Below are 12,812 nucleotides of genomic sequence, written 5' to 3'. Positions count from 1 at the left end.
TTATCGTTCACAAAAAGGAAAGGAGAATAACAGAGTACACGGAGGGATGTATAGTTTGTGTGTGCGAACACGTTCTTCTTCCAAGCTTGTGTGAATATTTTAATTTCAATAATTTGCTTCTGTGAATGCTCGTGGTGTGAAATCTGGTGATACGAAGCGGCGGAGAGGGAGAGAGAGAGAAAAAGACAGAAATTACATTTTTGCTCTTTTATGACTCGCAGCAAACATTTATTGCTTATTGTTCTGCAGCTTGCTTGGAGACAGATGGTAATGGAGAATAGAAAAGTCTTTGTTCTCTATCACAACAGTTGATTCCCTCGGCACACTCCATTATTAGACTGTACTTAGGAGCAGGACTACGGTAATATTTGCAGAGAAGGCACCCTTTGATAATAGCCTATAATTTGTTTCATACTTTTTTTGGGTGAAAATGAGTAACACCACATCATAAAAAAGAATGCTGAAGCAGCAGTAATACGCACCAGAGCCCCAGTTTGGAATTGTTTTAGTAAATTATAGTACTATTTCGTTTAGACTGAATGGTCAAACTTTAGATGAAACACACAGACTTTGACTTTTCTTTCTTTTTTTTTTTTTTTACGATTATCTTGGTCCCTGACTCATATTCCCAAATAAAAATAAAAATGGCTGATGGGTGGAGCAGCCAGTGGGCCAGTGGACCACATCATCACACTCATTTCGCTGCAACTCAGCAATAACCATATAAGGAATTCCCAATGCAGCTAAATATGGAGTGTGTTGTCTAACCTCAATGTGTTGCTCTCAGGGCATCAGGCACAAACATGCAACTCAGTCAGCCCTATATATGGGCACAATATGGCATGGGATAAGGCCTGACAGATACAGAGATCTTCACACTATATATTATGGGCATATCGGTGTGAGGACTTACGCAGCCTGAACTCTAGATGTGAGGGACCTCTAGTAACCTAAAAGTACAGATTTTCAGCAGATTTTTTAATGTTGCACCCTACAAGATGAAGGAGGGAAGGACAGGGAAGGAAATAATGAATGATGGGAGGAAGGCAAGACCAAATCTGTATCGCTTTTTCTTTGTGCTTGACTAAAACAGTATTTTAACCAATCTGTATGGTATATAAAGTTCATACTACTATATATCACAAATGTGGTGGTTGGAGAGGTGATCTCTCTTCTTTTGAGTTATGTTATGGAGTTAACATTACTCTAATAGACCCCCAGGTGTGGTTATAATATGCAAATATGTTTTTTTTTATTACTTCCTGAAAGCTGAAAGCCATGAGTCAAAAGGCCCAACTGAAATACACTGATATAATGACATCATAATATCATCCCCTCCCCTTTTTACCACACAACACAGCACGGCACAATGTCTTTAAAAGAGGTATTGCTTGAAACTCAACTTTAATTTATTCTCCCTACGACAGTGTCACGCAACGGAAATAGCTGATCTACAACTACCAAGCCCATAATACATTGCAGTGCAACGCGTAAGCTTGTAGATTGTCTATTTTCGGTGCGCAACAAAGAAGGCTTACCATTCCATGCGTCTCATCCGCGAGGACGTTTTTGCCACCGGAGCTGAGCAGAGGCCATGCCCAACGCGGAAGTGCTTCTCTCTCCGTTTTGGCCTATAAATTATTATTAATAGTTAATGACCGCGACAGAGGTGCGCTGTCTCAAGTGACCTTGAGCCACGCGAGGCCCCGCCGAGCGATCTAAGGCGAGCAAGTCGCCGGGCTGAGCGTTGCAAAGGTCGTTTGAGCCGACGTATCGTAAATAATGTTTAGGCGAGATGTTTGGTTACGACGATGATTTTGATCATAACGCGTCCTTGCACAACTCCTCCCCCTCCTCTCCTCAGCTCCGGTAGGAATAGCACACTCACGTCTCATCCTCCTTAACTGATAAGGGAACAAAGCACATCTGGATGTCAGCGTCTCTTTGGAGAGTGTATACTAGATTTGTATAGAGGACAAAAGGGTGCATTTCATGTCACACACACTGTCTCTGACTGATGATGAAGTGACGATGATGACGATGGATAGCATAATGTGTGCGTGTGCGTTTGCGTGCGTGCGTGCGTGCGGAGGCACACATACTGTGTGATTAATTCACTTCAGGAAGTGGCCATGCAGGAACTTGGGAGCAAGACTTAATACCCATGAATGATGCGTGAACATTTTGAGACTGAATGGCAAGCGTTTCCACAGCATTCTTCAAAGTGCTTGTTGGCAGTTTAAAACTGTTCTGAGTGCATTAAGTGAACCATGTTTTCGGACAGATTGGAGTGGAGAAGTGCACTCACAGCACTGGAGAGAAGTGCATCGCAACGGCTCTACAGAGATGGATTCTAGAGGAAGAGAAAGAGCATCTGTACTGTACTTGCTATGTTTTGCAGTGTGTGTGTGTGTGTGTGTGTGTGTGTGTGTGTGTGGTTTTGAACGAAAGGACTGCAGCGTGTGTGCAAACTGACAGAACTGGAGCAGGTGTGAGGAGGAGTTGTGGTGTGTATACTGTACAATAGTTTTGTGATGGAGAAAATGCTGAGTCTCACTATGTGCATGTGTGTGTGTGTGTGTGTGTGTGTGTGTGTGTGTGTGTGTGTGTGTGTGTGTGTGTGTGTGTGTGTGTGTGTGTGCGTGCGTGCGTGCGTGTGTGTGTGGCTTATGTCATGGATGGTGGACTCAGGGCCTGTCTGCTTGACATTTGGCAAATAGAGAAATACTCTTCATCTTTAGTCACCATGGTAACCTAATAAGTGTGTGTGTGTGTGTGTGTGTGTGTGTGTGTGTGTGTGTGTGTGTGTGTGTGTGTGTGTGTGTGTGTGCGCGCGCGCGCATGTGCAACGCGCGTGTGCCGTGCGCCGTCTCGCAGGAGGACAACCATGTGAAATAAATTCGGTCTGCGAAGCGTACCGTCTTAAGGTATTGGGTTTAAATGGCATGGCGGATTAACGCGGCAAGGTGCGGTTTGGGATGACGTCACGTATTAATCATCAAAATGTCAACTGATGAGCTACATATACTGTACTGTCTGATAATTATGGGATTATGGGAGATTATAAGAGGTGATTTCAAAGGCTTGTGAGTTTAATTGCTTCGAATTAATCACATTGTCTGGAGTAAACACCCGCCACATACCAGCCTAGATGGATTCAACCATATTTGTTCTGCTATTCACAAGAGAGATTTAAAGGAGTTTAGGATTTCTTTATTTTTTTATACCCGGGAGACATCGGGAATCCCCTTTAAGTACTTTGGAGCCACCATGGGGTTTATCGCCGCCGGGAACTAAATTGGCTGTACACAAGATACTCTTAGAGAGTGTATGCCGCAACTCCAAAGGTCAGAATGGTGTCACCATTACAGCTAATAGCCCGCTTCACTTACTCATGGATATTTGTTCTTTTCACTCAAATGCCTGCGTGGGTGTGATATAGTATAAAATGTCTACGTGCGTCTATCCTCACCTTTAGTCATAAATACTGTAATGTACGTAAGCAGACACACACACACGCGCACACACACACACGCACACACGCAAACATGCACACGCACGCACACACACACACACCAATATGCGTTACCTGGCTTAGGTGTCTGGGTTTCCCTTTCAGAAGTCTTGTTGTCTGCTTAGAAAAGTTCAGCTCCCACAACTCAGAAGGTCAGGGAACATTACTCCCTTTACTCCTCTGCCAACCGAGCCGCTCTCCCACTCCCCACAGCCTTCCCTGTTCTCTCTCTCCCACTCCTCACTCGAGAGAGGGCGAGATCATTTAGCGACCTACAACCGGGTTGCAACGTGGTCGGTAGTTTTCAGCGACCGGGTCGCTAAATCAATCGACCGGGCCGGTAAATCACCGACCGTGCCGCTAAAGCGACCGACCGGGTCGCTAAATCACCAACCGTGCTGCTAAAGCGACCGACCGGGTCGCTAAATCGAACGACCGGGACGCTAAATCCACGGACCGGGTCGCTAAATCCACCAACTGGGACGCTAAATCCACGGACCGGGTCGTTAAATCCACCGACTGGGACGCTAAATCCACCGACTGGTAGGTAAATCCACCGACCGGTGGTCGCTTATCCACCGACCACTGGGCTACTAACCCTAACCCTAACCCTAACCCTAACCCTAACCCTAACCCTAACCCTAAACTTAACCTCAGTAACCTTACCTCAGTAACTAACCTGCCGACGCAACCTCCCGACCGTGCCGCTAAATCACCGACCGTGCCGCTAAAGCGACCGACCGGGTCGCTAATTCGACCGACCGGGGCGCAAAATCTTCCAACCGGGTCGCTAGATCTACCAACTGGGTCGCTAAATCTACCGACCTAAAACTGCAGGCCGGTCGGTAGATTTAGCGACCGGGTCGGTCGATTTAGCGGTGGGGTCGGTGATTTACCGGGCCGGTCGGTTGATTTAGCGACCCGGTCGCTCGATTTAGCGACCCGGTCGCTGAAAACTACCGACCACGTTGCGACCCGGTTGTAGGTCGCTAAATGATCTCGCTCTTACTACCTCACTCCCTTCCCTATTCTCTCTCATCCTCTACAATGTCCGTTTTGTGGAGATTTTTAGAGATGTCACCAAACATGACGTGTCTTGAGCAGGAGCAGGTTGAGGGGTGAAAGAAATTACATCACAAACTCGTATGGAGCTGGTTAGCTGTCCTTTTCTCAACATCTAAAGGCATGTTTTTTTTTCTCTCCAGAAAAGGGGCTGGGGGAGGGGGGTTACTATACTTTACACCAGAATTCACTGGTGAAACAATGATGAATTACTTGCTCCAAATGTATGAATGCACAGTCAAAGTTTGGCTCAGGAACTCTTGGAACCACTGGAATCATTCACATTTTTGTCAAAGAGGGCATTAATTTAGTAGGAATTGGAAAAAAGGGGGGCATTAGAGAAAAAGGCCGACCTCCTTCTTATTTTCTTTCCTAGCACAAACTCCCATGGGATTCTGTGTCCCAGCATGCATCCCTGAGCCAGTAAGTGTTTTTCTATGCATTGAGAGGCTGGCATTGGCACATTGCCTTTAAGTTAAAGCAACTTTAAACCTCACTACCCTTACTGCCTGCATTTGGCGTGCATGTCATTACTTGCGTTCGTCCGACTCGTCCATTACTAACCCTATCTCTAACCCTAACCCTAAGCGCACGCATAGCCACATAGTAGGTGTAATGAGACGTCAGACTTTAATAATCCTCCGCTGCATTTGAAGCATTCCGAGTGTAAAGTCACTGCTCAGATACTAACCCTAACCCTAACCCCCTTTTCTGGCGACTATATTTTAAAACCGAAAGTTGGTCAGGGTTTATGACATATACCAGAGCACAAGATACCCACCACTGCACACACACACACACGCGCATGCACGCACGCACACGCACACGCACACACACGCACACATTGCCATTTGACAGTTCCATTTTTATACTAACTCCCAGGAATTGGCTGTGCAGAGTGACACAGAGCATAGTATTGGGGCACTCATTTTTCTGGTGGCTGCTCATTGTCTCTTTGGGGACACTCAGATTCCATCGTCACTGCTGCCTGCCATCACATCCATGCTGTGTACAGACAGTCAGTCCACCAGCAGCTTCCAGTCCTGTGTGGGACTGACTGTGCTGCTGGCATCTACTTTATGTAAGCAGCAGCACAACAAAATCACACGTGTGCCAGGGCCTCAACACTTTTCACCCATACAATGACAAGCAGTCTCTCTCTCTCCCTCTCTCTCTCGCTCTCCGTCTCTCTCCATCTCTCTCTCTCTCTCTCCCTCTCTCTCTCTCCATCTCTCTCTCTCTCTCTCTCTCCCTCTCCTGTTCTTTCTCTCCATGCGGTAGAACACACTCTGTTTGTCTTTGTTTGTGCCGAAAACAATGTTGCCTAGCAACGACAGAGGCAGGGAAATGAGAGCGTGCGTGTGTGTGTGTGTGTGTGTGTGTGTGTGTGTGTGTGTGTGTGTGTGTGTGTGTGTGTGTGTGTGTGTGTGTGTGTGTGTGTGTGTGTGTGTGTGTGTCATGTACAGGTACGTACAGTATGGAGGGAGGACTGGACAGACAGACAGAGGGCAGGGAATGAATGGAGTGATGAGAGTGGAGGAGAGTGATACTGTGACATGGATGAGAGTTAAGGGATGGAGTGGAGAAATGTTGAGCAGGGAAGACATAGACAGACGGACGGACTCTGGATGGACAGATGGACAGATGAACGTATGGATGGATGGATGGATGGATGGATGGATGGACGGACGGATGGATGGATGGAAAACAGGGGAGCGTGAGGGAAAGAGAAAGAGAGGGAAGATGAGGGACTACTCAATCATGCCTTGCCGATGGACACACACACACACACACACACACACACACACACACACACACACACACACACACACACACACTGACTCAAGCAGATTTTGCAAGAAAAAGGGATGATTTAAGTGAAGATAAGAGCGGTTATGAATTATGCATGAGCTCATAGTGAATCTGCTCTGAACAGCAATACTGACTGACTGACTGACTGACTGACTGATGTCCAAAAAGTGCTTTTATCACGCATCTGTTGTTTATCATTCATTCTCTCTGTCTCTCTCCCCCATTATTTAAGTTCCACAGGACCATAGCTTCCTTTTTGTCATCATTCTCCATCATGCCTCCCTTTTCATTAGAGCTCTCTTCAACAGTTCATCCTCTCGTCTTCCTCTGCTTCCCTCGTATTTTTAGATCTTCGTGTATTTTCCCTGGGTTCTTCTATCGTTTCATTATTTCATAAACATCCGTTTGAAATCCGTCCACATTTTTTAAAAGTAGCATATCTGCAGACTCGTACCATATTGCATCATGACCCATTGTGAACTTGTCAGTCTGCTAATTTCACAAGTTGTTGTACGGTACGGTACATAGAGCTTTAGTGTTTCATCTTTGCCTCTTGACAGAAGAGAGTAGCTGAACTTATGTTAAACCAAGTCGGTCTAGCTGTATTTCCACTCATTTCTCGCACTAAAGCACAGTGGCGTCACGTCAGTTCAGAAAAAGCTAGCAACAGGCATGATACATTTATTTTAAGAAGTACATTTTATTTTCCCCCCGTTTCTACGGTTTCTTGGGTTGGATATGGCAGCCTGGAACGGTTTAAGTGCAGCTAAACTTGGCATGTTAGTAAACGTGCCACAATTAACAATAATGCATCGCACCTGTGCAGCTGACCTGCGTAACCTGGGAATATACCATTCTGTCAAGATGGGGAGAATACAAGTGTGGAGAACATAATTATAATACCTTGTTAAAGTGACCATTTTGTAAAATGTTGCATTTATAGTTATTAATTTAACAACATAATAACCAGCACAGATGGATTTATATTTAAAAGTAGCTTTTATTTTCCCCCCTGGACCCAGGGTATGGCAGCTGCATACCCCTGCCATACCCAATTGACGCCCCTGCTAAAGCACGGTACTGGCATGACTGACTGACAGATGTTCTCTCTCTCTCTCTCGCTCTCTCTCTGACCCTGCTCTCTCTTTCTTTCATCCTATCCCTCTCTCTGTGTACCTGGATGCCTTTACCGACACCTCCTCTCCATCCATCTACCTCTGTCACTCACCATCATCGTTCTTTACGCTCCACCTCGTTCCTTCTTTCACAGTCTCTCTCTCTCTCTCTCTCTCTCTCTCTCTCTCTCTCTCTCTCTACCTTTAACTCAATCCCTTTACCTTGAACCCTCTGCTATCCATCCATCCGTCCATCCATCCATCTGTCACTCTCAACATCACTGAGTAGTGATCTAGGCCACCAGCTAAATAATGAGCCTAAGCATCTGCCTAAACAATATGCTATCTATCTACTGTAAATAACACTCTGTACACTGAAACCATAAGGTACCACCAGGTAAACAGTGAACCTAGCATCTGTCTAAATAACATGCTCATCTAAATCAGTGGTTCTCAACCCGTGGGTCGGGACCCCCAGGGGAGCCCCCAAATTATTTGGGGGAGATGTGCAACATTGTTTTCTCACTCAACTGTAAACAAACCAACACGTTTAAGTGTATAGACGGGATCTGCACATTTCTAAAGTGACAATTTAAGGACTTTTTAATACCTCTAAAATGACAAATTAAACATTGGCAGAAATTGTGAAAATAGCTGATCTACATGCTCACAACGCCTCGCATTGCGAGGCGGTGTGTGAGCATGTAGATCAGCTATTTTCACACTAGAACCGTGTTATGCAAAATGTAATGCCTCAACTCAGTGTTCATCAGTTCAAATATGATTATTTTGAGGGTCTCAGCCTGAAAAGGTTAAATCACATTCTCTGTCCTTTCCTTCTCAGCTCTCAGTGGCCCGTCTCACCATGTCGATCCTGGGTGTTCCATCCTCCCTCCCGCTCCCCCTCCTCCTCCTCCCCCTCCTCCTCTCCGTCTTGTTGCCGGGCTACGGTTGCCGGGCGGCGGACATTCCGGAGGACGCCACGTCGGAGTTCTCGGTCAGACTGTACCACCGGCTGCAGGCGGCGGTGGGAGGAGAGGACAACATCATCTTCTCGCCGCTCAGCGTGTCGGTGGCGCTGGGCATGGTGGAGCTGGGCGCCAGGGGAGCCACCCTGGACCAGATACGCCAGGCCACGGGGTTCAGCCACCTGGCTACAGGTTAGACCAGCGTTCATTCTGACTGCACATTTTGATTTACAGTTCATGCATAGTAGTCTTTTGAATTAAATCAAATTTAGTTTTAGTCATATTTTAGCCATCTGAAAAGTTTTAGTTTTAGTCGCTAGACTAAACTACAGTTGATTTAGTTACAATACAACAAATGCATAGGAATATCAATCTAGGAAAAAAGCACAAAAAAAAAAAGAATAATAACATAGGTAGACCACACACCTAATCAGTAAAAAAAAAACGTTCATTTGTAGTCATCGAGGGAAGGGGAGTGTTACAGTAGTGTTATGGGTTTAGGTGGAGTCTGAAGAGGTGAATCTTCAGTCCACGGCGGAAGCTAAGGAGTGAGTCTGTTGTTCTAAGTGCGACAGGGAGTTTATTCCACAGTTTGGGGGCCAGGAGGGCAAATTGTCTAGGACGAGTAGATTTTTGTACTGGGGTTTTTAGCGAAGGTTCTGTCAGCATCCCTGTGTTGGCTGATCTGAGTGAACGGGTGGAGTTGTAGGGGTTGATCAGGTTTTGGAGGAGCCGTACCTTTGGCTGCTTTGAAGGTCAGCATCAGTGTTTTGTATTCTGTGCGGGCCGCAACCGGGAGCCAGTGGAGGGAGCGGAGAAGGTTTTTTTCAGCATGCAGGTTGCATGCTGAAAATAGCCGATCTACAAGCTCACAACGCGTCAAAAAATGGGTGATTAAGATAAGAGCATTTATTTTCAGGCCAATCTGACCTCCAGTTAAGCTTCATTCCCACCGGACGGGATAAAGATGTTGGCGTTCACATCAATTATGACAGCTTTAACGTTGTGGTGTGGACGCTGCCATCCACTTCAATTGAAAACAATATATTTGATCGCTATCGTTATATTTATCACGCCCAGTGGGAAAGGGCCTTTAGCAGTATAAAATAATAATGGCACTGTCAGGTGGAATTTGGAAACCTTTTTATGTCCAAAACTGTTACTTCTCAGGAAGTTCTCAGGATGTTCAGAAATAGTGAAAATAGCTAATCTAAAAGCTCACGTGACACGTTGTGAGCTTGTAGACCAGCTACTTTCACTCTACTTTACAGAATTTCCATATTCTAACCTTTTGTGTTTTCTTTTTGTAAATTAATGCCCTACTACCTACTGTACTTGCAGTGTCATACAAAAGCAAAAGGCGTTTTGAGCTGCTACTTTTGCTGTTATTGAACTTGAATCACAGGAAAGTAACAGTTTTGGACATATGAGGTTTCCACCCGAGATGATATTCAGTTTACTTCCTTAGCCTACTGGCAGCATGCTCAAGAAACTTGGCGCTGATCGCTAAATTTTAAATGGTATAAGGTGCATGGAGTTCCCAGCAGCCACTAATCTAAACACACCGGGAAGCAGATGAATCAGATAAAAGGCCTTTTTTATTAGCCAGCTAACCAGGATATGTGTGTACAAGCATCTGAAGTGAACCAAGTAAACACACACTCACACACACACACACACACACACACACACACACACACACACACACACACACACACACACACACACACACACACACACACGTACCGTACATACAGTACATACGTAAATGCTTGCATAACGTACACACACAATTTCACCCTTGCATGCGCGCAATGTTAACATAATCAATGGTCTCAGGTCTGTACGCTTAAAAAGCTCCTTAGGGAAATTACCTCTGAGTGAACTAAAATGTATTTCATTCCCAAAATCGATGTTTCCATTTGTTCTCTGTGCGTGCGTGCGTGCGTGCGTGTGTCAGTGTTGATTTCGTCGACTAAAACTATGACGAAAAATGTTTGTCGACTGCGTTTTTTTCACTGACGAAAACTAAATAAAAACGAAATAAAAATTAAGCTGTGATGACTAAAACTAAGACTAAATATATTGACAATTTCGTCAACAAAATAAAAACTAGAATAAAACGTTAGGGAGGGACTTAGGGAGGGAGAAGAGAGTAATTTTATGTTTGGTTGCTCTCAAGTGTTGCGTGCTGAAAATAGCTGATCTACAAGCTCACAGCTTGTAGATCGGCTATTTTCAGCACACAACCAAGTGTAAAATCATTACGATGCCATCAAGGCCTGCCAAAATACATTTTTAGCCGACTAAATCAACTGTAGATTTAGTCGCCTAAAACGTATGATATTTAGTTGACTAAAATTAGACTAAAACTAAAACTTTTCAGGTAACTAAATTATGACTCAAATTAAATTACATTTTATTCAAAAGACTATGACTAAAACTAAATCAAAATTTGCGTCAAACACAACACTGGTGTGTGTGCGTGCCTCTGCTCCCCCAGACGAGGAGTTCTCCTTGCTCCGCAACCTGACGGCGGCGCTGTCGGAGGACGACGGCCACTACGTGATCCGCTGGGCCAACAGCCTCTTCCTGCAGGAGGGCGTGACCTTCAACCCTGAGTTCCTGCACCTGGTGAAGAAGTTCTTCCGGGCCGACGTGGAGATGGTGGACTTCGGCGAGTCGGCGGCCGTCGCCGAGCACATCAACGGCTGGGTGGAGAACCACACAGAGAGTGAGTCTGTTGTCACTATAGTGACCAGTGGCGTCAGTTCAGAAAAGGCTTGTTGCCATACCTTAGCAACAGGCATGATACATTTAATTTAAGAAGTATATTCTATTTTTCCACCCGTTTCTACGGTTTCTTGGGCTGGATATGGCAGCCTGGAATGGTGTTCAAGTGCAGCTAAACTTGGCATGTTAGTAAACGTGCCACAATTAACAATAATGCATTGCACCTGTGCAGCTGACCTGCGGAACCTGGGAATATACCATTCTGTCAAGATGGGGAGAATACAAGTGTGGAAAATATAATTATAAAGTTGTTAAAGTGACAATGTATTTAAATTTTGCATTTGTAGTTATTTTACTGTAATTTAACAACATAATAACCAGCACAGATAGACAAAGAGACATGCATGGATGTATATTTAAAAGTAACTTTTATTTTCCCCCCTGGACCCAGGGTATGGCAGCTGCATACCCCTGCCATACCCAATTGACACCCTTGCTAGTGACGGGGTTTATAGCAGTGGGTCTCTGGTGGGCTGCGAGGGTATTGCAAAGTGGGCCCCCAAATACTTGTGTCTAGTTTATTGATAACAATAAATAAGAACTTAACCCATTAAGAGCTGAGGCCGATTCTCCTATCTTCTAAAATATTTTGTTCCAGGGACTCTCAGAAGCAAAGATTTGAGTTACAAAAGTTTGCTTTAAAAAAATATATATTCAAAGATTTGCACAAAATAATGTTCATGATTTTTTTTTTTAAATAGCAGATCTACAAGCTCATAACGCAACACTTGTTGCCACGCTAAAGTATAATAAAGTTGTACGAATCTAAAGTGACACAGAGGTCACAATCGATTGATTGATCATTAAAATGAACATCTCTGAGAAACTCTTGGCCAACCCATCTGATGGGTATTTTCTGATGGGGCGTGTGCATTTTCATGGAACCACTGGTTTATTATAGCCACTCATCATGCCCATCTGAGCAGCCATCAGCTGCATTTACATTGCATTTACATCTACATTTACACCTTGTTTTACTGAACTCTGTGTGATGTCTGTAAGTGTCCTTGCACACTGCTGCGTTTTCCAGCTGTCACCACTGGGTCCCTGCTTTCTCCGCCCCTCAGCGAGGGGTCCTTGGCCTGAAAAACGCTTTTGCGGATTTCGGATTTTGAAAAAGCAATGAAAATAACGCACCAATGTGCAACCTTAATTCCATTTAACACTGTATACGTAATTTTCCCTTGAATGAAACACTGAGGCTTGTTACTGTGCACACGCGCGTTCCTCGCAGGCAAGATCCGTGAGCTGCTGTCAGCGGAGGACTTCAGCAGCATCACCAGGCTGACCCTGGTGAACGCTGTGTACTTCAGAGGCTCCTGGAAGAACCAGTTCAGACCGGAGAACACCAGAACCTTCTCCTTCAGCAAGGACGACGGCTCCGAGGTCCAGACCCTCATGATGTACCAGCAGGGAGACTTCTACTATGGTGAGGAGCACCAGTCTGGGTGTGCACATGTCATAGGCGGCACATGAGCCAAGCGTTTGGCGAGGCTAAACTTTATTTTTTTCCTCCACACAATGGCATAACGATGAGTTATTTAGCAT

General features: G+C 45.1%; 1 protein-coding gene across 1 annotated transcript in view; it reads left to right on the top strand.

Moving 5' to 3' along the window:
• serpini1 (serpin peptidase inhibitor, clade I (neuroserpin), member 1) overlaps positions 1 to 12,812 on the top strand; it is a 52,986-nt gene that overhangs the window by 9,142 nt on the left and 31,032 nt on the right. The window contains exons 2-4 of the mRNA XM_080731212.1: positions 8,348 to 8,663; positions 10,975 to 11,205; positions 12,499 to 12,693. Of these exons, the coding sequence (XP_080587338.1) occupies positions 8,369 to 8,663; positions 10,975 to 11,205; positions 12,499 to 12,693 (721 nt within the window). The 5' untranslated portion in view covers positions 8,348 to 8,368. The remainder of the gene's footprint in view (positions 1 to 8,347; positions 8,664 to 10,974; positions 11,206 to 12,498; positions 12,694 to 12,812) is intronic.

Source organism: Nannobrachium achirus, assembly GCF_963921795.1.
Source record: "Nannobrachium achirus genome assembly, chromosome: 8".
Classification (NCBI taxonomy): domain Eukaryota; kingdom Metazoa; phylum Chordata; class Actinopteri; order Myctophiformes; family Myctophidae; genus Nannobrachium; species Nannobrachium achirus.
This window is presented reverse-complemented; position numbering and strand designations above follow the sequence as displayed.